Source organism: Coloeus monedula (assembly GCF_965178545.1).
Source record: "Coloeus monedula genome assembly, chromosome: 11".
NCBI classification, from domain to species: domain Eukaryota; kingdom Metazoa; phylum Chordata; class Aves; order Passeriformes; family Corvidae; genus Coloeus; species Coloeus monedula.
The window spans coordinates 17,827,437-17,852,914 of NC_138791.1; the positions used below are offsets into that span (position 1 = coordinate 17,827,437).

The 25,478-nt window shown below is 44.5% G+C and overlaps 1 protein-coding gene across 1 annotated transcript in view; it reads right to left on the reverse strand.

Annotated features, from left to right (window-relative positions):
• The window catches only part of RYBP (RING1 and YY1 binding protein), a 39,119-nt gene extending 14,017 nt beyond the window's left edge, over positions 1-25,102 (reverse strand). The window contains exons 1-2 of the mRNA XM_082288490.1: positions 25,009-25,102; positions 24,069-24,194 (exon numbers count right to left, since the gene is read on the reverse strand). Of these exons, the coding sequence (XP_082144616.1) occupies positions 24,069-24,194; positions 25,009-25,040 (158 nt within the window). The 5' untranslated portion in view covers positions 25,041-25,102. The remainder of the gene's footprint in view (positions 1-24,068; positions 24,195-25,008) is intronic.
• Between the last annotated feature and the right edge of the window lie 376 nt (positions 25,103-25,478).

Below are 25,478 nucleotides of genomic sequence, written 5' to 3' on the forward strand. Positions count from 1 at the left end.
TAAAATTTATCATGCAGCTGCTTCTGGTGTTTTCATCTATGGCCATACCTTACTGCAAAATACCAAATGGTCCATGGTTTACAGGGACTCACAAAGTTGTTACGGAAAATCACTGATCTCAGCACAAAATTTACTTGCCTACAAGCACCAGAATGATGATAAAACTAAGGCCTTTTTACTTGCTTGACAAAAATAAGCTGCTCTCACTAGCAAAAATATGAAAACAGTTCATAAAGCTGGCAGCAACCAAGATGTGTATAATAAAATACACAGATTTACAACAAAAACAATTACTTAAAATACTACTTCTTATTTAACTGTTTATTAAGTTATGTGTAATCCTGAGAAAAGCAAACTGGCTTAAAACTTCCTGGTGAGTAACAAAGTGCAGTTGGCAGCATGAGGGGATAAATGAGTCTGATAAAAATTTAACATGCAGATTCCCCAAAGCAGCTGCTCATGGTTATTGGATTATAAATTCAAATAACAAAAATATGAGGTAAATAATAGTTTTTAGCACTAAAGCTAGAAACTAGGAATACCAGGCTTGATGTTTTAAAAGTACCTTATCACTGCTGCCAATATATGTATTTCTGTTTCAGACACTGAAATCCTGACCAGTAATGGAAATTGTCACGTATAATCGAGCTTGACATGTCCCATCTGTGAGCATCTGCCTCCAGGTTTTGGGACACTCAAGTCTCACACTTCAAAATCACAGCAGGAGGGAGACCAAACTTGCAAAACAAGGAACAAAAAGGAGAGATGTGGAGAAAATGAGCTCCCCACAAAAAACCCGTATGTCAGTCACATTCTCAAGTTGATCCCCTATAATCAGTCCAGAATTTGGAGAATAATGCTTAAATACACATAATATTTACTGTTTGAGAAATGCAAATCACTTCAATACCCAACCAGTGGATAGAGAGGCACAATGGCTTTTCTTAAAAACAATGAAAGAACTTCTACTAAGCAACTCTCACAAAGCGCCCTCCAAATATGTGGGCTGGTTTATCAGAGCAAAATTCTGCTATGCATGATGCTGGAATACTCTACTCTTAAAAATGAACACTTCTCTATCATTTACCAACCAGGATAAGTCCAGATAGAAGCAAAATGAGAAACTACCATTTCTACAACAGATTCTGAATAGACTTAATAGGCCCTAAATCTCTAGGGATGCCATAAAAAAAGAAAAAAAAAAAACCAATTGAGCAAGGCAGTAATTTTAATTCAGCTACATCAGACACTGCAGGTTTTACCTAAATGAGCAAAACCTGCAAGCCAAACCTCCTTTTTATTAAAAGAACATCAATGATAGGATTTCCTTTCATATGAAAGCAACATTTCAAGAGCCCTTGAACAGCCAGGAATGCAGCTTTATGACAAAGCCCCAGCCTGCAGCAGCCGTGCACTTTGAGACAGACATCAGGGCTGCTCCAAGGTGGAGCAGACACTGCCCGGCAAGCAGCACAGGGAGCTGGTCCCACTGGTACCAGTAAGTGGTACCCCACCTACTCCCTCACACCTCTGTCCCAGCACCATCAGCAGTGAAAAGGTCACTGCCAGTGGTTCAGAGAAAACCCCACTGCTCAATTATCCAGCTTGCTTTTCTAAACATGCCAAGAAATGAAAGCTGCTCTGAAGGACGGGGCAGGCAGACATGCGTTTTCAAAAGGCCACCATGTGCTCAGAGGAGCTCTTTTTCCCCATTGTGTTCTCTGAACACAATGTGATAAGTGAACACAGATGTAGCAGTGACATTTGGGGGTGTCCGGCTCCAGCAATCCTGCACACGCTGCTGCTGCCCAGGAAAGCCGCGGGGAAAGTCAGGCTGCTGTCGATAGCTGCCGTGCAGGCACCGTGGGAACACCACAGCCCCACAGCACAGAAACTTTTGCTTTCAGAATTATTACTCCTGGGCATGAGGAATTGACCCAGATGGTTTCAAAATTTGCCAGGAAACAATATTACAATACTCAGTTTGAAAGCTCTTCCTCCCACTAGCTAGAAAGCCTTAGAAGAAGCTACTTAATAAACTTTGGTGCCCACTTGGAGTACCAGTGTGAGTTACCTGTATGTGCCTAGTATGATGTAGGACAATGGAACGGCTACCTTTGTAAATAAAAAACTAACAGAAAGTGCTCTCCTACACAACAAAAAGCCAGGAATAACTAATTACAACAACAGAAACATTTCCGAGTTCTCCACAAGCCAACTTCTGATCTGCGGATAACAATGATAACTACTTGTCCAGACAAACTCATTTTTCAAGAAAGTTCTCAGATAAGATTATCTTGAGCATAAAATGCTGATTTTATTGTCCTACCACTGTTTTCATCCTGATGACTCCTATTTTGCAGCTTTGCACATACTCACGTGGCTTGTGTTTATTTGTACATACATGAACACACCCAACCAAAATCCTGAATTGCCATCAGTCTGGTACAAGTCCCAAGGAGGGAAAGCAAGCGAATTCAGTGAAGAGTTCCTTTCCCCCCACTTCTTAATTCTTCCAAATAACTCTGGTGTTCCATCCTGGAGAAGTGGTTAGTCTCACTGAAAACTACCGGTTACACTGTGATCCTACGCCAGCGGCAAATCACTCCAACTGCCCTGGCACCATCATTTAAAGTCATTTTCCATTTAAAGACTCTCACATCAGCACCAGCACAGCCTTTCATTACCCATCCCACTTAATACCCACAATCTCTCCACAGCTCACTCGCTCGGTCTCCACTGACCAGGCAGCACACAGAGACTGATGTGCGGATTACTGGGTTTCCTAATGCTTCTCTCCCCGCTGGCCGAGCGCGGAGCTCTTGGCAGCCTGCCTGACCCGCAACACGTGTGGGTTTGTCAGCCTAATGCACTCTGTCATCCGCACAGGCTCGGCGCGAAGCGGGCCCCAGCAGCGTGTGCGTGGCCACGGCCAACGGCTCCCAACACTTCCAGGTACTTCACTTCCCAGCACTGGTGGAAAAGGAGGTACAGAAGTGAGTGTCTGGGTGTTTGCCACCGTTTGATTTCCGAGAGGCAAATACATGAGGTAAGAACAGCAGCATCCAGCATGATCCTTTAACAAAAGCTGGAGAGTCAACACAAGGCTTTCTCGTACAAAACATCCGTCCTAGCTTGACTGTTGTCTTGCAATGACTCAAAATCTGCACAACGAGAACATAGATCTGAGTAATTTCTTTTCATACAACCTACCTTCCGCTAAACTAAATAATGACAGTGAAAATTCAAAGATATGTGCTCAAAAATTATTTGTGACCGAGTCAGCTGTCACTCATGGATTTAAGGGGTTGTTGTTAAACTATCCCTATGCCTGCCAATTAGTCAGGGCAGAAAGAAATGAGGCTTGGGCATTTTTCTGTATAAAAGATATACTGAGGTAATTTCAGGTGTGAGACAATGCATCAGCCCTGTAAATCCCACTGTAAATTCTTACAGGATGAATATACCACAGGAAATACCACCAACATGCAAATAGCAAATAAATGCAAATTTACCATCATGTATAACTAAGAAGTGTCATGAAAGTGAAACTGGTTTGTAGATGAATGAAATACAGAAACCGGCAGAGATGTTACTTGGAAATTGAAGAAAAGAATACTCAGAATACAGCTGAAGTTTCACTTCCTCTGTACAACAGAAGGGAACAGAAAGCTCAAGAACAGCTTGGCACATCCTCTACAACCTCCTCAGACAACACACACTGCCCTGACACACCAAGGCTTTCTACTGTGTATCTGATGTCATGTTACAGATATTTTGTGAATTATAACAGCAGGAAAAGATTAAAAACTACCAACTATGTAACTAAATACAGGGATTTTTAGACAACATATCACAAACTTTTTTTTGTGCTAATAAACACATACCAACTATTTTAGAACAGCAAACACAGTAACAAAACAACTAAAGGAAAGACACTAGTAAGCTGGATTGGGTTCTGGTTTAAATGAATCATCCAGCTCCCAGCATCACAATACCCAGGCACCTCAGTCTCAGGTGTATTTATTAAGATACCCCTTGGTTAGGGTTTTTTCCTTTTAACTACAGGGGAAGTTTTTTTGAGCTCTGAGACTACACCCCACTGGTGATACACATCTACTAGATTAGAGAAATTACTTGCTTCCGGATTTACAAAAATGACTCAGTGGGATTCTACTATGTTATGCTGTTTCCTCCTCTAATTTCTTACTGGATTTGTGCAGCTAAATGCTTATCACTAGAATTTCCAAGTTAAAGCAAGCTAAAAACAGAACCTTGTTTTTACTCGAATGCATTGCGGAAAAAGGAGTTGAGCAACCACTTCCTAAGGAGCTCCTACCCGCACTCTGCACCAAAACTGGGGAGTATAAGAGCACAAGCTTTGGGGCTGGCATAACTTTGTGAGCAATCACACACATATGAACCATCTAGAGGAAAAACAAGAAAATATTTCTCATCACCATCTCTTTTCATAATCTCCGGGGTCACTTCGAGCAGCAGCAAGCGCCAGGATTCAAACCAAACAAGCCTTCCCCATCTGTCTGCACTGCCTACATGAAACAGCCCTGCCTGTTCCTGCCATTCCTGCTTCCCAAACCCACCTATTCCCCCTTGATGAGCCCACAAAGCCAGAGGGGTTGGCACAGCGCAGTAGCAGCTTTGTCATTCATGATGAACAGCAAGGAAGGTTCTGAGTACTGAAGCCCCGGCAGGAGTGGGGCTGTAAATACAGCCTGACCTGGAACCCAAAACGTCTGCTGACATCTTTAAAAGCTGAGCAGCAACTTGGAAAAACTTGCAGGCTTAAGCTGACTACCTGAAATTGGTCACTACTAAAAACACTGGGGTATGTGAGGCAGGAAAGCAACCCCTTCATCTGCAATAACACAAATCTTTGCTTTTCCACTAAGTTTCCTCGGAAGAAATTGAAGCAATCAAATACCACAGAAAAACACATGGAAATTATCATTATGGCACAAAAACAAAAGCAGAAAAGCTTTTATGTGCCTTCTTTTAACAAAAGAAAGTCGCTTGACTGACTTGAGCCCACGCCCCGAGGCAGGGGCTTGGTTTGGTTTTGTTTCTGTTTATTTCACAGTTTCCTTGTTTATTCAGCTTCTTCCCTCTCCCGGTGGCAGCCAGGGCAGCCCTGGCAGGCAGCTCCATCCAAAACCAACAAGCAGCCCTTGATCCTGACAGCCACTCCATGCTGCTCTTTGAAACACAGATAGCCGTGTCCTTGTGAACCTAGAAAAAGCTTCAAGTCTTCCCCAAAGGAAAAGGTAGCAAATCACCTCAGAGCTTCCTTGAAAAGAATTCCTGTTTTTGACCCCAAGTGTCACATTAAGCTCAAAGAAGGTAGTGGAGGTGAAGAGGGAAAAGGCAACAAGTTACACAGCCAAAGCTTGATGTCACTTAAACGCTACTTACACAGTGGCTAGAAAACTACCAGCGTGAGTTGGAAGAGAATCCTTTGCTCCTTCCCTGGAGGCTGCAGACATTTCCCAGAGATGCTGGTACAGATACCAAATGCTTGGGAAGCATCTGGCTTCTCTGCTCACAGACAAATGCACTTTGGTGGTGTTTCAGACAATACATCCTACACTGAAGTTTAACCTCAGTGACACCAATTCCACCAGCTTCAAGTGAACTTCTTTTGCCTTACACAGGCAATGGACTGACTGAGGGATCAGGACTGAAATAAGAGTACCATGAACCTTTTAAATACATTTGTAGCAGAAAACCTGGATACTAAACACCTTTTGCTCCTTTCACCATCCCCAGCAGTGCTCCCCTCTTTGCTCTACTTCCTTTGGGAAAGGTGAGCTTGCATTAAGGTATATATCCAGGTCTCTCATTCTCCTAATCTCAGACAGACCCAGCCAGCAAAAAAAGCAATGTGCTTTTCCATTACTGTACTGCCCCAACAGTCCATTTTCTTTACAGCAGCAACAAAAACACAAGTTTCACCAAAGCAGACAGACTCCCATCACAGTACTTCATCAAAAATGTCTCCAAGAGAAGGTGTTTCTTGGCAAAGTGGATTTTTAATTTAAACAGATGCTGTCTCAAAGGCTACTGTCTCAATGACTGACATGAAGTGACATAAAATACCTGATAAGCTTATAAAAGAACCTTGAATGATAAAGTCTAAAGAAGCTGACCTGTTAATGGGCAGCATGCACAATGCCCACTGCAAAACCAGGCCACAAAGCCTTTTACAAGCTATTTCTTCATTGCTTCAAAACAAAAAAACCACAACAGCTTCACAGTCATCTTCTTTTATAACACAGGTTCCAGCAACAAAGTCTTATTCTGTATTTCTTTTTTCATATCAGCAAGAATGCCAGGTCATTTATTCCCCATTTATTCTCACAGGAGAGTATCATTCCCGTAACACAGGCTCTAAGTTTTTTGTCAGAATTTTACAGACCAGAAAGTTCTCCATGCAGATAAACTATGCTAATCCTATATGCACATACCCTCCACACCACACACGGGTGCACAACGAACCTGCCTGAGTTACAAGTGATGAGAAACCTTCTGGATGCTGCAGTACCTTATAACAAGCATTTTACAGAAAGCAGCAGCAACAATAGTACTAAGGTTGCGATGATCCGCCGGTTTAAGTTCAATGGGATCTACAGAAAGACATAAGCTTAGTGTAAATCAACCCCATGAACTTGAGAAATAGGCCCTCAAACTTGCAAGCCTGCTTTCATGGGAACCACAGAAAACTGGAAAAGTTATTCTAATATTTCATTAATTACTGCAATCACAGCATCTCTCAAAGTCTTTCAACTCAGGTAAGACGTTCTTGTATCAGCTGGACTGATTCTTGTACTGATCTAAATTTCCCCCTTTTCAGAACTGTTAGGAACAGCCCACCCACTACACAGGTCTTGGCAGGTAAGGTTCATCCAGATGCCTCAGGACAGAAAAGGAAGATGACTGGTAGGCAAACACTCCTGGAAAAGCAGGAGACAGTGGAAGAGGTTGGGAATAACTAATACCTGCCTACCCACTGAAGCACACTAATTATAGAGAATAATTGAACAACTGCTTTCCTTACTCAGGGAGGTGCAGATAAGAGGCATGGGCCTTCTCATACCTCGGATGGGAGTTTAAAGTGCTCTCAGCTGGCAGCAGTGCATAGAAAAAGTCACCGGCTGTGACAATTAACAGCTTCAGTTTAAGTCTCTTTTGTTCAAGTGAGTAACTCTTCCACTCAGACATATTACATGAAACAACCCTTCCTCAGCTAAACAGATTTATTCAAGGCACACAGCTACAACCCAAATGTAAAACCCGTAAGGCCCTTGATGTTGGGGAAGCAGCCACACTGTGTTTTAATGCTGTGGAGTTAAAGGTGTAAAGTGGATGAGGGATCCAGTGTCCTCCTACAACCCCAGCAATACTTCACTGTATCAACTCATTCTTTTTTAAAACCAGATTCTCATGGAAACTCAAAACCAAAGCCATGCACCAGCCTGCAGAGGAAAAGGAGAGATGTCTACAAAATGAGTTACTTCAGGACATGCACAGACATGTGAAAAATGACCTAGAACTGAGGGTAAGCAGCAAATCCTTAAATGAGATGTAAAGTAAGGTAGGGATAGATTTCACTTAAGAAGTTGTTTACTAGCAAAATTCCAGGAAAAATGTATTTCAATTAACAGACCTATGTTGATTTTATCCACAGTCTGTCCACTCAATCACCATTTCTCAGAATTGGATGCATGGTGGGAATTGAATCTCTTTGTGGGAACAGGTGTGAACACTTGCTGGAGTTGCGTGCAGTTCTGCCTTATCTCTGTTCCAAACACAACACAACCTTCATTAAAACCTCTCTTCATTAAAGCATCTCAGTTGTGAGATTTTTGTACCACTTGCTGCCTGAATTTGAAAAAAAAAAAAAAAAAAAACCAACAACACTTTTTTCTATAATACACTTTACACAGAGGCTAAAAAGAGACTGCTTGCATAACAAGTCTTATGCAATTTCCCAAATAAATTTCTACCTTTGTTGGAGGGTGGGGGGGGAGGGGAGATTATGATGACTTGAAGATTTTCAAGGCTGCAGATTTGGCTTCAAAAGCTAGGAGTCCACATGCCATTCAAAATCTTACTCATAATTATTGCCACCACATCAGCACCCAAAGATCCCATCAGGAACAGTGCCCCACTGTGTAATAACAACCTGACAAAATACACAATTTGCCACCAGAATACATACCCTAAAGAAGAGTCTGACACCAGCTGAAGAAAAACAAACCCAAAAAAGTCACCAAAATGCAACTTTAACTTTGTGAACCATCTTCAGCCTGGAGTAGTTTGCCAGAGCAAATACAGCAGTAAGGTGTCTCATGTGGAAAACCTAGGCTAAGAAAAAATCCCACCAGAACACCATGCAACTGCATGATCATCACGAAGATGTTTAAAAAACAAACAGCCTTCACACTGTAAACAAGCAGGTACTTTAAGTCGCACACAATCCAAGTAACTCATAAGGAGTAAACACAGAAGCAAAATAATGAAGCCCAAGCAGCAGCACAGAGAAAAATAAGAGAGCAAGCGACTTGTCCAACAGACAAATTTTGACAAATACTTTCACAGGTCTGAAAAAAATTTTCTTTTCCTTAATTTTTTGTTGTTTTTGTGATTTGGCCTTTTCTCTCCACTGGTGTTTCTCTGATCTCCACTCAGCCCCCAGCACACAGGGCTGGCACTGACACCGACCCTGCTGTGGAGCAGGAACAGCCTCATGCCCCAAACCCTGCTCCAGCTGCTGCTCCAAGTGGGAATCTTAAACCCCCACCCGGGGCACAACTGCAGCCTTGTAGCTGCACTGGGAATACGCTGAAAGTGTCAGTGATTCAGAAAGGAAAAGAAGCCTTAAATTAATTTTCACTGAAAATTGAAGACGTCTACTGCAAGTTTCAGATCTTGGAGGCCCAGGGGATTTTCAGCAACAGCTTCAGCTGGGTATCAGGGAGCAGAGGAGGGACATCAAGCCTGGCAGAGGCAGCATCCATCCCGCCAGAAACTACAGACATTAAATTACACTTTCACAACTGAGCTAATCAGCCTCATTCCAAACAGAAGCTGCATTTATCTTCTCGGAACAGCAGACTTTTCTTAATTATCCAAGGTCAGTGGCAGAGAATATTGAGCAAAATGACTCGGGGAAGCAATGCAGATAGAAAACAGGAGGGCAGGCAGCCTTACACTTGCTTAGCAGTAGTATCCCATTTTAAAATAAAGTAGCTCTTTTTAGAGATGAGAATTACTTTCTAATTAATCACCACCCAACCACATCACCAATCACATTTGACAAGGTACCTTATTAGAAACAGAAATACTAAGTTCTGTACCAGCAAAATTCTCCCTTTTTCGAAGAATCACATAGGTTGGAATAGTCCTTTAAGATAGAGTCCAACCCTGCACTGCCATGTCCACCACTAAAGCATGTCTTCAAAGACCACACCTACACATCAACTAAGAGAAAAAAACATTTTTAGATGTTGGAGTGCAAAGGTTTAAGACAACTGAAGTGTCCAGCAGTCAGCTTAAGGAAGAAAATTACATTATTTTTTTATCAAACTCACCCAGAATTAGAGCAACACCTCAGAATTTTGATCACCATCTCTGTGTGCTTAAGATATTCACAGATGTCAATATAAAAACCTTGAAAGCACTGCACCTCCAATTCAATCCCTACAAGACAGGAGGTCTGAGGTGCACAGACTAACCTGCTGCCTTGCTGCAATACACAGCTTTGCCTGACAGGTTCGAGCTTGTCACAAAGCAGAAACTATTCTGGAAGGCTCAACAGCCATTTCAGTTCCCCTAAAAACACAAGTGGTTAAGGGCTGACAGGTACTGCATAGCAGAAAGGTATTGCTTAATTGCCCTGAAACGTCTATTCATGAACTCCACAACAGAAATGTGTATTATTCTCAGGAGCTGGAGAGTTATTTCATGTGGCATCCATAATTACACAGCAGCTGAAAATTTCTGCAAACACAGAAGCAAATAATAGTTCCAACAAGCCTAACATGAGCAGTGTTCTTGGTTTGACCACAGCCTGAAGAGGACATCAGAGATAAAGAAAGGAAGGGGAAAGATGCAGAAAGGTGCCTCCATAAGTCTCGTGATGGAACTGACACATCAGGAACAAACCTGCCCTGACCACAACGGTCCTGGGACAAAGGACACCACCCTTTAAATGCACAGTGGTCCTCAGGCAATGCAGGGACTGCACGGGGCTTTATCTCTTTCCAAGTTACATCCTGGCTTCCTAAGCTTGTTGGGTACATTATATAACTATTAATTACACCGCTGCTCGGCGTGCTTTTAACTGCAATGATTCAAACTGCTTCCAGGAGCTCGCTAATCCAAAGTACAATCCTCTTGACAGCAACTGACAGATTCGGAATATTCAGTTCTAGCTGAAAGGAAGACAAATCAAACCTCTCATCTGTCTGCTGCAAAAAGAGCCAATATTCCTGCTGACCAGACCCACAGCTCCATCAGGGGCTGGGACACGCTGTCCACAGGACAGCTCTGGGAAGCAGCAGAAGCCAAGCTGTGCTAACACAGCAAAGGAAGACTTCTTCCCAAAGGCCACCTTCAAATTTATAGGGAAAATAGAAAATTGGGTCTGGTTTGCATTTCCTCACAGGCACTGAAAGGTTTCAGCCATCAGCTCCTGGACCCAGCAGACACCCTCCTCGGACATGTGCTCTGCCTGTGCCCTTCCCAGCCACTCTGCCAGCTGGAATCTTCCCTGCAAGCTCCAACACAATTCTACATGCATTATTTATCCCTCTCACTAAGTCATGCGGTGGGGTAATTACTTAACTATTGTAATGATATTTTGCAATGGCTGTACTCTGTTATACTGATTTTCATGAGCTTTCTTTTGCTGCGTGTATTGAGAAAAGAGCACATTTTGCTGAGGTATAAAAAAAGCCCAAGTTTGACATTTATTTCAAGCCTAAGAGCCGGATGTCAAAAGTGAATCTTCAGAATTAACAATGTATTCTTAATTAAAACAATGTTAATATATTATTGGATTTCTGCTGTATCTGCTAACAACCGCAGATGACATGTTTTTTCATTAATCTAATGAAATATAAAAATAGTTATTAACTTTTTGTACATGTTAATGACAAAGTTTTTCCTTCCAATAGAATGTTGTTTTCCTTTTAAAACTCTTCGAGACCTCAGTTAGCATAATTACTAAACATTTGAAAGCTGAGACACTGGCAACATTTTTATTAACAAACTCAAGTCAAGACACATTTGCATGTCTTGCTTACCACCACATTAAACTTTACTAGGATAAATGCTCATCTCAGACTCAGAGAATTGGTACAGTAAAACACTGTTTAAAATCAGTCCCTTCTATATACTCAACATGATGTAAGCTACACAGCAGAGCAATTAAACAATTATTTATGTCTCCCTACCCCCAGGATGCTCTTCAGGCTATTCATGATTCAAGGTGTACTTGCAGCAGTTTTGTGGAGTGACGAACAGCATTTCAAAAAATACAACAGTCCCGGTAGCTCAGAACTGGTTGGAAAACTTTTTCTGCCTGGAGCCAGCAATTCTTCCAGGAGGAACTTTACTTTAAAAGCTGTTAACGATAATACCCTGAACTGGCACAAGCAAGGAAAGCAACAAGCCACAGTAATCGACCTGTCTTACCTACTAATAATGTGCTGGCTACACAAGCAAAGACATGGATACAACTCCAGGGAGAAGGAATATAATCTTTTTGATACCAGTGAGCACGTATTTGAAAACTGTAGCTCTGCAAAATTTGGTAAATCTCTTGGGTTTTCCTGGGTATTTTGTTTCATTCTGCTTGAAAACAAGAAAATGTTTGGTCACCGAGATGCTCTTTCAAAAAAACTAACCCAAAAACAAACAGAAAAGAACCAGATCCAGAACTGTAGCAGTCTCAGGCTCTGTTCAAACTTTAGAGGCTCTAGGAAGACCAAGAGCTACAAGCAGTCTGAGGAGCCCTCTGCTTACATGGACACAGACCACGCTACTCCCTGAAGTCCTAACTCATTTCTCAAATCTTTAGCTATTAAAAATATCTACCTGAACAAACAGTCTTGGAAAAAGCAAGATCACAAAAGACAACCGTGTTAAGTTTTATGTTAACTTATTCCCTTGCTTCTCAACGCATCGATCCCGGAGGCCTGATTCAGCCCTTGCAGCTGACAGCAAAGTGCTGCACTGACTTCTGCAGCCGCCGGACATGACTCAAAAAAATCAATTCAAGGGGCAAAGGGTCACATTCTCCCCAAGCATCAACTACCTGTTGAACCAAGACAGACTTGCAAATGCCAGCACACTCGGAAATAAAGCAACCAGCTGTTATTAAACTCATTTCTTAGCACAGTGTCTGTATTTCCACACCCCTGACTAAGTAAACCTGCTCCTCACACTACACCTTTGTGGAAAAAAAAAATAAATAAACCACTCATGCTTGTGACAGGCTTTTATAAACAAGTGAGTGTATTACACAGCTGTACAACTTCAGAGTTTTGAATTCAGAGTGCCAGTGGGAAAGTCAGTCTGGCTTAAAACTCAAAAAAAATGGCAAGAGGGGAAAAACTAGAGAGATGGAAATAAATCCAAACTACTGCTCAGTGCAGTCCTTCATTGTCCCTGTACACTAGGGAAGACCCTGAGAACTGTAACAGGTACATTATAATGGATCTTCTTCCATTACTTGCTTGGCATGCTGGGCCATTGGCAGTAGGAATGCCTCTTTCAGACACAAGAAGTGAGACTGTCCTCATGTTTTACATCTTTGTAAGTGCACAGGCTGAACACGAAGGTGTGATCTCCCATGCATTCACAGGGCAGGTATGCAGCACATGGGCATGATATTCTACCTGTGTTGTTTGTCGTCGATTTTTCTATCAATTTTTTAATTTGTGATTGGGAAAAGAAGTCATCCCCTTCATAGAGACAGGACAGCTTTTCCTTACCAGAAAGTTTCACTGTTGCTTCTCTGAATGCTGATTCAGCGTCTCTCAGGCCAGCAGTATAAATTCCTGGCATGCACTTGTACGTTCCCAGATGATGTAACCCAGGAGCCTCAAGGAACCCTTCACAGGTCTACAATTCTGAATGCAAATGTGTGGTCCCAGCTGGCAGAGGTGCTGCCAAACTGTCACTGTCAATAAGTCATCTAATGAAGCTCAAAATTTCACAGTTTGAGCTCTGCTATTCCAGCCCGTCCCTGTGGACGGCCCCACAGTCCCACAGACACTAACAAAGCATGTCTCGGATGCATCAGATCTTCTTGACCTCAGAAGTTAAGCAATTTACAACAAACTTGACTCACATCCGGCAATAAGTATGCTTAATTAATGACTCTTAATTGCTGCCAGAGCCCTATATTCCCACACCCTTGACAAAGCATGTTCCTTGATCTGCTAACCCCTATGTAAAATTGCACAACTCTGACAACCCTGTGCCTTTAGTACCACATTCCTTCCACACTTCAGGAGCGAAGACATCGCTGTACATGAGAGACATGAAGTGTACAAAAAGTACCCACTACACAATTCCAGCAGCCCAACATCACTTGCTTTCTGGCTGCCCTTGCTCTTTATTTTTTTAACCATTATCTATACAGTTCAGAGAAAGGAAGATAAACACAGTTTGTTAGGTTCGACTTCACGAGCAGTTTTTGAGAAGACATTTCAGAACCTGAAGTGCTTCCTAAAAATGAACTTTACCTCCTACAAGCTGTATGTGGACTTCATAGTGCATTTACTTGACAGAGAGGTAAACCCGTGCAGGTGAGTTACCTAACTATCCAGATTCACAGCAAGTTAAAACTCTTTTCTTCCCCCACACAAGAAGCAGTGCCCAAGCTGCCAGCACCCTGCTCACAGCGCTGGAGGGTACAGGAACACCCACCAGCCACTCAGAATAACCCTTTCCTCTCAACATTTACAGCTTCCGTGTGTGCCCTGTTGGAACTGACCCTCTCTGGACACAGATTCTGCTTACGCAAGGTTTGCAGCCCTGTATCCTGTAACAGGAGCACTCCTGCCCACCCCGAGCTCCTGATGGGATCACCGCTATGCCTCCCAGGAGCCCAGACAGGAGCAAAGCAGCCATGGAGGAACAGCAGTTTGCAGGTTAACTCACTCTCCCTGGGCAAAGCTGGATGATGCCCAAAACACAAAGCTACCTTGAAGCCATCTCAGTGCTGCTGCCACGCACCAGCACAGCCCCAGCTGTCCTTTGGACAAGTCACTCGCCCTCTCTGCCTCATGCTTTGCCTTTTGCTCTGACAGAAATCCAGCACCATCACACACTGCTGCAGTAACTTCTGCAACCCACAGGCTTCCCTTTCAACACTTTTCCTCCAACTAAGACCCACCGTCCTTCAAATCAGGCAGCTGCCAATCTTTTCTCCACAAGTCAAGCTACTTGTGTGTAAAACCACTAAGACACACACAACTCCCCCAGAATAATTCACCATTTTTATGGGCAGCATTTTCACATGATGCAGGTTTACAAATTGCTAGTACTATGCTGAATCACAAACATTTCCTAAAGCTTATTAAGTATTTCTGTTAAATTGATCCACACCCATAGATAACAAATGAAAACGGTTTTATTTCTCCGCAAGGCACCTGTAATAACGGAGCAGTGGCAGCAAACAGGCACCAACCAGCTCCCTGGTCCTATTAGCATTACAGAGGAAAGCCTCCCCTTCTGCTGCTAATGATGTGCTCTACCCTGTATCCCCAGGAGACAAATGACTGCACTGGCTGATTGACTCCATCACAGGGCCATCATCCATCAATGTATTGCCTCTCTTATTGAAATCTCATCTCAGGAAGAGAAAGTGCTCAGTGCCACTTCCGAAAAAAACAGTGAGAGCACTTTCAGAATAAGAGCTCCAAGATACATAATGAGAGCCAAATATTTCAGCAGAGACACACATTTCCAGCAACCTGAACAGATCAGCATGCTTTGTCCACCCAGGACAAGTAAGATTTATGTCCTTCTGCTAAACTAGATCTTTTTTTCTTTTTAATTAAACAAAGGAATGAAACACATACCATAGACATAAATTTCTCGATCAAATTATAACACAGACAGTGAATATAATCATACAGATTAAAAACGGCATCCCAAGGATATTTAGCTAGCTGACTTGCTAAAGGGTGAATTCCAGCATCTCTTACACCTAAATCACATTAACATCATACAAACCCCACTGTCATCTGCAAATAGAGGTGAAAGAAAATTTAAATCCTTCCATGTATTTATTTACTACATGGACAACAAAAAAAAAGGGGAGCAATCCTATTCCATTAATAAATACCCCTACAATTTATAAAATTATTATAAAATGCTGCATATTTGGGACTGGGGTGCAGGGAATAACCAACACTCACCATTCATCGGGCTGTTTTCTGATCAACTTTACATCACTAAAGCCACCAAATCCCAGCAGTTCTGCATCCTCTCTCCCCCTCCCCAAATCGACCACGTGAATCTGCACATGAATTATCCAGACACAGCTCCATATGCACAAAAATAATTTAATTCAGATAAAATATTTTAGATTATGATCAGTCTCACTGCTGTCTACTCAAAAATATAAATCTGAAGAAGGCAGCTTTATCTCAGGCACGATATTTTGTCTCACTTAGCACCTCTGCATGTTACAAACAATTCATTATAACTCTGAAATCCCTATGAACAATCTGCTCGAGAAAACATGTCTAAACATTTATTCCTTGTTTAGCCCTAAACAAAATCCAAAACTGACTTGTTTTGCTTCCATTTTATTTAAAGACAACCAATTTGGTAAGATCCTAAAACTAAAGTTTTTGGAACTTCTGACCAGAGAATCATAAAATTGCCTGGGTTGGAAAGGACTCTAAAGATCACCTTGTTCCAGCCACTCTGCCATGGGCAGGGACACTTTCCACTATCACGTGTTGCTCCAAGCCCCTTCCAACTTGGTCTGGAACAGTTCGAGGGATGAGGCAGCCACAGCTTCTCTGGGCAACCTGTGCCAGGACCTCACCACCCTCACTATGAGGAATTTCTTCCTAATGCCTAATCTAACCCTGCCCTCTGCTCAGTTTGAAGCCATTCCCCTTGGCCTTCATGCCCTTGTAAAAAGTCCCTCTCCAAATTTTTAGTATGTTGATCCTTGTGGCATAAGGGTGTACTCCACAATCCCAGGCCAGTGTCTCGGGGAAGACCACATACAGTTCAAAATCAGGTCTCCTGGTTTCATGATCAATATTTTAGATCCCTGTGGGCCCTTTTCCTTGTGCACTTCCAGTATTACTTAACAGAAGATTAGCTGTGGGCGTACTTTGAACTGTCAGAAACACAGAGAGAACTTCAGGAATAAAATACTACCGAAGCAACACCCAGTTTTAACCAATTGGATTTGGGTTTTGTAGGGAATACTTGAGATTCACATTTGGAATGCACTGAGCTACTGAACAGCCAAACAAAACCCACTGGGCCAGCGAAGAGAAGGGATGCTTTTCCCTCTCACTTATATTTGAGCCAGTCAGAATTACTATCTTTCCCATGTTTAACAGGCAGTGATTTTGCTGATGTACCAATTAGCACTCTGCTACAAAGAACATGCTCCTAATTAATAGCTGGTTTATGGGAAGAGCAATGTTAAGGATTTGGTTGTACCTCCAGATGTACCAAAAAAGTACAAAAGGACCTCTGGTTGATGTAAAGGAAATCTGTCTGCACAAAGAGACAATCAATGTATTTAGCATATGTCAGCTGTAAAAGGAACTTACATAAACATAATGGAGGCATTTCCACACTATTTCTGTTGTATCCTGTAATCCTGGACATCTGCTTAGGGTAGCATGGATGGGCTACTCAGTGTTCCTGGTCTGCTTTTTTTGCTGTGCCCTTAACATGAAATGGCAATAAGGGTAATTTGCCCTTACCTGTCTGCAACATGCACACTTTAAATAAGTACTCAAACTCTCCTGGAAGACCCCTTCCCTCTGGAAATGCCCAAATTTCTCCTTTTACCTTGTGAAGAAAGAGCCCAGTGCAAAGATGCAAAGTACAGCTGCAAGACACAGCCACGGAGAGAGTTTGTATGAATCTTATTTCAGGTCAGAACTATGCGTTACAGAACTCCAGCGCACCTTGCGAGTGACCTACATTACAGGACTGGAACCCACTAACCTACAGAACCACCTGAAATCCCACAAAATAGGTCAGTGGGTTTCCTCCTAAGAAGAACTCCCCAGACAAGGAGAGATGCACGTGAAATAAAGGACAAGCAGAGCACATGCTTTGCCTGATGCAGGAGCCACGTGTTTCATGCTGCTGCCATATTCCTGCACGCCAGCAGGACTCCCCAGAAGTGCCATGAACTTGTGTGTTCCTCACTGAGGGACCCTGGAAGGACCTGTCTGTTTGTTCAAGCCCAATGGAGCAGGAAGAAAAGGAGCAGTGCCACAGCAAGGAACAGTAAGCCTACCAATAATGCAAAGCAGCTAGAGTACAAGCAACACCTGATTCAAGATCAGCAGTGAACTTGCCTGGAGTTATGGCAGGGGTGTCCAAGTTACAGCACAAAAGCCAGGTGTAGCCAGCCAAAACAATCTGTCCAGCCCACAGCACACTTCTTGACTCCTTTCACCCCTCATGAGGGTCTTGGGTCTCATGCATTTTTTTCAGGGACCTAAAAATTCAGCCAAAACAGAGTCCCAGGGTGCTGCACACTGCTGCGAACACCAACACTGAGCACAGGACACACAGCCAGGATGCCACAGGAGCAGAGGGTGGCCACAGGGAAAACACTTTGTATCCACCACTTCCCCCTCTCAACTATCACTACAGGCAACACTGCACACTGTCTTATTTCCAGTTCACCCAATTCCTCTTACCAGACAAACCCCACATCAGGGTGCAAACACACCCACCAGCCGTGCAAAGGCAGCAGCCCCTCCGCAGCAGCAGCTGATGGGAACATGAAACAATCAGGGCAATTAAGAAAGGCATGCAGAAAGAGTTGCTCCGCATTCCTCTGCCTACCAGTTCCCCACAAGGACCTGTTGGGAGCCAGGGGTCAGCATCCCAGTGGACGCAGTGTCTGCTCACAGCAATAAAAGAGAGTTGCATGCCCTCTCCTCCTACACGCACATACATACTTTGATTTAGATTCCCGTCTCCCAGAAAAGCAGCCTATGGAGGAAGGGAGAAATGAATAATATCCACGCTGCATATCATCAGTGATGTATTAACACGCTCAGTGTCGCAGTTTATCCATTAGATCTTTAGAGAGTCTTCAAGAGAAATCAGAGATTGACACTAAACCCTACCACCCACAATTACTTAACCCAAACGGGTAATCTACATAAATATTATCAACACCCCTTATCCACGCTGAAGATTTTACTATTTAACAAATAGATCTTTTTACCCTAATAAAAAAAGGAAAACAACAGGTACAGCTGTTATTCCTTAGTAAGACATTGAGAAAAAACCACAATGGTGGGAGCAAAGTGAGTCATGGGAACCACCATACTCCCTACTGCATTTGCCACCCACAGCTTCTCAGGTACCCAAATTTGACAACCATAGCAAAGGGGTATTGCCTTGGTGCTGCATGTCAACACTGAGGATTCTCCCCGCTGAGAATTATTTCCCAGAGGTGCTGAGATCTAAGAGAAATCCTGGGGTGATGGTAATGAGATCATTAATGCCAGAGCCAAACACCACAAAGAGCAAATCAGGACACAACTCTCACTTCTTTCAAACAGCCAAAGTACAAGACACAGATCTTATGCCAGGGTTATGCTTGCACCAGGCTGACAGATAATCTGAAGCTGAACAGTTTCATCTGCTCAGCTGAAGCCTCACAGACTAACTTCATGCTAGTTTAAAAAATAAGTGTAGCACGAATCTGTACCAGAAGTCAGTTTATAATGGATCAGTACTCCAAGCCATGTGGCCGAGACACATGTGGCCCTGCAATACAAGTCACAGATTCAAACTTGGTGTGTTGTCAAACCACAGCCCCAGAATCAAGGATTTGCTGTGAACCATCAGCATTGTCTGCTTGTCAGATGGTGTCTGCTCCTGCCCTTGGCTCCTCTGCCCTAGTGGGTTTGCCAGACCTACAGAAGTACTCCCCGAATCCACAAAGCAACAGCCACTTACTTTTACGCAGTGCTGGCAAATAAGGTATGAGACAACAGAGATTTCAGCAACTCCTGGCACGTGGGCAAACATTTTGCAAATAGGTATTGTGCATTCCAGCACCCAGCAGTAGCCAGGCAGAGTAACACTGCACCCCCATTACCAGAACAGCAGTCCCTGAGGGGACACATCCTCAGGATATGGATGGTCCAGTGGAACAGTGGCACAACTCCAGGCTGATAGAGCCCATGCTTCACTCCTCCTAATCCAACAGCCATTTAAATTCAGCAATCAACAGGAAAAACAGGAATGATTTAACAATAGATTTAAACAGCCAAATAGTAAAACAAATATTCCAGAGTAAAAGCAACAACATCGCTTCCATAACAGCTTTTTTCTAGACAAGTTCTGTATTCCACTTTTATGGAAATTAAGCCACTTAAAGGCCAGCTATGATGCTAAATAAAACCCACCCTAATGCAGGTGAAAGCTAACTTGAGAGAACCAAAGTAAACCACTTGGCTTCCAACCTACACCACAACCACATATCATGCAAGGGTTTTCAGAACAGTCCTGCAAACACACGGCAAAAAAGCAGGGCACATATTAGTTGTATGAAGGTCAGGATCATAAGCCTGATTCCTCATTCCAGGAATAGCAGGACTATCTGGTGCCTATTCTGGTCAGCCCAGCTTGGATGCAGAAGAAAATACTTTTCCATAGTGACATGGACAGTAGTTTGCATCCTTCAAGGTGGTAGTTCAGATCTTGCAAACATGAGAATTTTCTACAGAACTGAAGAGAAACAAAGGCCAGTATCTGAGACATCTGTTCCATACAACAGAATTCAGTTCATAGATATAAACAGTTTTAGCTCGGTCTCCCCTCAAAAATAAGGATGGCAAAAGGGTGAAGCACTACTGATATCACTCCTTGGGCTCTCCACAATGAAGTGTACATTCACATCATTTGATGCAAACTCCAACCCCTGCACTTCAGGCATACAGGTGTTAGCAACAAATAAAACAGAAATGCTTGTTCAATTTATACCTTGCAGAGGACACACACATTTCAACTCAAATTTGTACTAAAAGCTCCCATTGTTTTGTTAATTTGCATATCAGACATACAATTGTTGCTTTCACATTTTCCACTGACTTTAAGTGCATTTCTCTCTACTCAAGGCACATTCATGATAAGAGGATGTGGAGTGTGGAAAAGGAAAGTATTCATCCCAAATTTAGAGAAAAAAATAACATCAGAGAAGCTCCACCACATCGCATCACTTGCCTATTCATCCAGAAAGAAAGTTTCAAAAACCAGTTTCTCTGAAATCATAAGGAGGGGAGCAAATACTCTCCTTCACAATGAAGTCTGAAAACAATTCCAAGTAGAAATACTTCACAGCCCTGCCTGGGAGGAGAGAGGAAGTTACAAGAGGTGTATGGGAACACAATATATGTAAACCATCAGAGAACCAAAGGAGAAGAGGAGCAAGAATGTCATTAAGAAAAACAAATAGAAACAGAGAGCCATCACCTACCCCCAAATAGGAACTCACAGGAAATACAAGGCCAAATCCTGCCCGCGCATTCTTAGGAAATCCAAAGCAAACTTTCCTTCCGAGTTTGAAGAAGTAATGGATATTGGAAAGGAATATCCATCTCTGGAGCAAACTTCCCAGCAGAAGCTTCAATTCCAGTCTCCTGAGCGCAGGAACTGGTGTTGCTACACCAGAGCAAACCACCAGAAGAGCCACAGGACACCAGTGAAAGTGGTGACCAGCACCAGTTCCCTGTGCTGTGACACCAATAACAACCTCCAGGAAAGGAATAAGGCACTATAAACCCCAGCTAGCAGCTGCCCACTGCTCACTCCCCAGCCAACTAAATCATCATCTCACCCAGCTGAGCGCTGTGTTGAACAGAGCTGGTCTTTGCCATCATCCTCACAGAAGTAAAAAAACCTCAACATTCTTGCCTAAATAGAAAGTGATAAAAGTTTAACTATAAAATAGCAAGAATCCAGGTGAGGAAAGGAAGCTAGTGACATACCGTAACAAATCCAGTACTCAAGTGCTACAGGTTTAATGTAATCTTTGCAAAACAATTCTTCAGAGATGGATTTGACCTAATTTTTATTTAAAAGTGCACCTGAAATATTTATAAACAGCTCCTTGAAAAAACAGTTGAGTGCAATTTAACTGTTTAGCCTCTACAATGATTTTGACTTGGCAGGTCAACTCTAAAACTCACTGTTGTTTGAAGCTCCGTTTACAAGATCCTAGGGAAAGGGGATAGTTGGATCTGAGTAGATAAAACTTCTAACTGCTGCCAGCCACCCCTCCCACATGCCAACAGATTATATTGAGTCTGAAGAAATATACACACGGTGAGAATTAGCTAAGGGCCTCACCAGTTCTTAAATCAGAGAATATTTATCAGCCAAAGTAAATTCCACAACAAATAACTGGTTTCACAGTGGAGGGAGGGGGGAAGCAGATCATACCAGATCTTAAAAAAAAACCCCTGGGCATGCTGTGATTGAACACAATAATTTGATGAAAAACAGTTGCCTCACCATGTCTTTCACTACTTGGTTGAGGTTTTTTTTTAAAGAGAGTTTGATAAATTTCCTGTAAGTGTTATTGAAGTAAGTCACAATGAAGCAAGGCAGTTTTAACTGTGGAAAAGTGTCATCAACTTGTCAAACTGCAACTTAAAAGTCAAGCTCATCAGACACCTTATATTTCAAGTAATAAATTATCAATCATAACTCATCTTTACATCAGTCATTTATTTAAAAAATTCTGAATAATTTCCTGGCATTGACTCGTACATCACATACTATAACATTCAAAGTAACATCACAAATAGCTCTGACCTCCCAGAACTTCCCAACACACAATGCTCTCTCACAACACTCAATCACTCCTGCTTTCTGTTATATTTATTCATAAATTATATAAATATGCAAGAAGACATGATGGGCCATTGAATATTTTAAATACTTTCTCAAATTCTACAAACAAAAGCAATTTTAAAAGCAGCAAAAATGAATAGAAAGCTGATGAATTAAATGAATTAAAATTAGAAGCCATTCATAAGGGTCCATTAAAAGCTAAACAGAATTACAATGTTCTAGACCCGAGGATCACATCTGCAAGTAAGGCTACAGCTCTTAACCTGAAATCATCGACTGCTATCGCTCTTAATGGCCCTTTAAAAGACAAACCATCCTACTACTGCAACAAACAGTTTGAAAATTATCTTTAAAAAAAATAAAAACGTAAGGGCATGTGAAAGCAGGCTGATGCTCTCCAAATGAACAGCAGCATGGTGGCCAATGAAAATAACAGTGTCTGATACAGGATACATCCCATCTGGGCTCTATATCTGATTAGGGCTCCCCTCCCACTGACACCCAGGCAGTGGTGTGACACTGCGGGAGCGTGTGGGGACTGCACAGCCGTGCTCCAGAGGAGCGGCTCGGGACCAGGCGACTGCAGGAGCAACGCATTCCACCTGAGCCAACGGGGAAGCCAAGGAAACAGAAACACACACCAATCAAACGTGCTGGGAAGGTTCAGCTGCACGACAAAATGAGACTGAACAAGTCAAGAATCAGCTCCAGGTACACACAGAACACCGCTGTCCCAAAGCTGGACCTTACTCAATGCTCTAACCACGCTATTTACAACCGGATTGAGTTCAACACCTCTGTACATTTTGTAATAAGAACAGATACTTGTAGCTGATGTGCATCACAAAACACACAGTGAAGCACTACAGCGCTCTGTTACTGTAACTCAGAGAGTTTCAATGGCCCGAAAACATGCTCCCCATTAAAAATGTAGGCACTTCACATTGTCTAAAGCACAGTGCGAACAATAACAACCCAACACGCTTTCACCTCCTTTGTCAATCAAGCCAAGACAGCCAAGTCATGCAAACAGCCTGCTGATGAGAGCACCTCAATACACAGCTGCACTCAAGGAAAACGACGCCTTTCACAATGGAAACCTCACAGACTATTTCTTTGGCAGAGCACCGCAATGGGAACTCAAATTTGGAAGGTACAATATTAACAAAAATCAGAAATCAACATGGTAGAACAAATCACAAAAAGAAAGAAAGCAGAGTACCACATGCCTGCTTTAGCGTCAACTGATACATCCAGGACAAACTTTCTGAACCCTCTAATTGAGAACTGGCAAGTTTGGGAGCTTTTTTTTTGAGATTAAATTAACTATTCCATGTCAGATTCACCGCCTCATAAAGACCTTCACAGTTTCTCGGAACAAGGCAATCAGAGAGAGACCTGACAGCTAAAGCTTTCAGAAACCCGCACCATTCCCACACTGAGCACAAAGCCGATTCCTTTCTGATGACAACAGTCACCGAGAGATCAACATCTCAGGGAGAGAGTTATTCTCACGGTATCTTTAGTTTCAGCCGTTTCCTTTCTCACTCCCTAATCCTCAGTCATTTCTACTCCTGTAGACAACACAGGTAAACCTCCACCCAAACCACAGAAAACCACCTGCCCCAAACCACAGTCAGAGCGTTTCTGGCTGGCTGTGCATCTCCAAAAGGTTCTCTGTACACCAGCAACAACAACAAAAAAGCGCAGAACAACAAAAATACTCAGGTTGCTGCCACATCCACGAAACACATATTCCAGCTCCAATTAAACGCTTGAAAGAGAATTTTTTAAATCCACAAGCTTTTGAACGGGGGCAGAAGGGACTGCATCGGGGGAGAGAGGGGATGAAACCAGCCGATATCCAGGCAACAGCGAAAAAAATCAACAAGTCGGCGCAGCCCAGCGCGGAGCACAAGCCGCGTTGAAAGGTGCGGACGTACCTTGTGGAGGTGCCTTTCCTGACATCGCAGATGCTGCATTTGAAGGCTTCGGCGCTGTTCCTGAAGGTGCACACGCTACAATCCCAAAAGCCTTCGTCGGCTGCAGGTTTAGCTTGCCTTTTCGGCCTTGAGGAGGGGGAGGGAGAGGGGAAGCGTGTGTGTGTACGTGTGTGTTTGGGGAGGAGGAGAGAGGCGGCGGGAGGAGGAGGGAGAGGAGGGAGAGGAGGAGGAGGAGAGAAAGAAAACACACACATGAGAAACCATGTTACAGAGCCCCGAAACCCAGCGCCTGCTCGCACCGCCGCTCTCCCGCGGGGCCGGGAGCAGCCGACAAACCCTGACCGGGGCCGGGCCCGGAGAGGTGCGGGGGGCGCCGCGCTCCGCCCCGGCCCCGCCGGGCCGGGCCGCCCGCGTCCCCCCGCCCGCGGCGGGAGGGTGGGAGGGTGGGTGGGCGAGTTTGCGGGCTGGGAGGCGCGTTCCCTCCTCCACCTTGTTAAACCTCCCTTTGTCTGGGAGCGGCGAGTGCGCGGAGCGGGGAGTGCGAGCGAGCGGAGCCGCCATGGCTGCGCTCGCACCGCACCAGCCCTGGCACCGGCGGCAGGCTGGGAGACACCGGCACTCCTCCTCCTCCTCCTCCTGCTGCCCTTCCACGCTCCCTCCATCTTAGGAGCCTCCCTCGCTCCCTCCCCGCCCGCGGCCCCCCCCCCCGCCCCGGCCCCCCGCGTACCTGGCGGGGCGGCGCGGGCTCGCCGCCCCCTCCCTGTTCGCTCCCTCCATCTTAGGCGCCCCTCGCCGCCTCCCCCCGCCGCGGCCGAGCACACGCCGGCGGCTGCCAGCCGGGGCCTACCCGCCGCCATCCCCTCGGCCGGGGCAGAGGCGGCCGCGCCGCGCTCCCTCCATCTTACCGCCTCTCCCCGCCCGCCCCCGCGCCCCCGCTCACCTGGTCGGGCTCTTCTTGTCGCCCATGACCATGGATCGGGGCCGCCCCTGCCCTGCGCACAAAGAAAGAGGCGAGGGGAGGGAGGGCGGGGGGACGGGGCTGCCTCCGTCCAGCAGGCTCCGGCTGCTGCGCACCCCGCGCCGCCGCTCCTGCCGCTGCCAGGCTCCGCTCCGGACTAGCAGCGCAGCGCAGCCCGGCGCCCTCCCTCCTCCTCCTCCTCCCTCTCTCCCTCCCCGCGCCGCGCCGCTCCGGCGGGCGGAGCTGCTGCCGCGCCGCGGCCAATGGGGGCGGCCCCGCCGCCGGCCCTGCCGGGGAGGGAGCGGGGGGGAGCCGGGAGCGCCCCCTGCGCCGCCCCGCCGGGTCCCACCCCCGTCCGCACGGAGCCCCGCGGGCCGCCCCCCCCCGCGCCGCGGCCCCTCCGCGCCGGGAGAGCTCGGGCTCCGCGCAGCCCGCGGGTGGCCCCTTCCCTT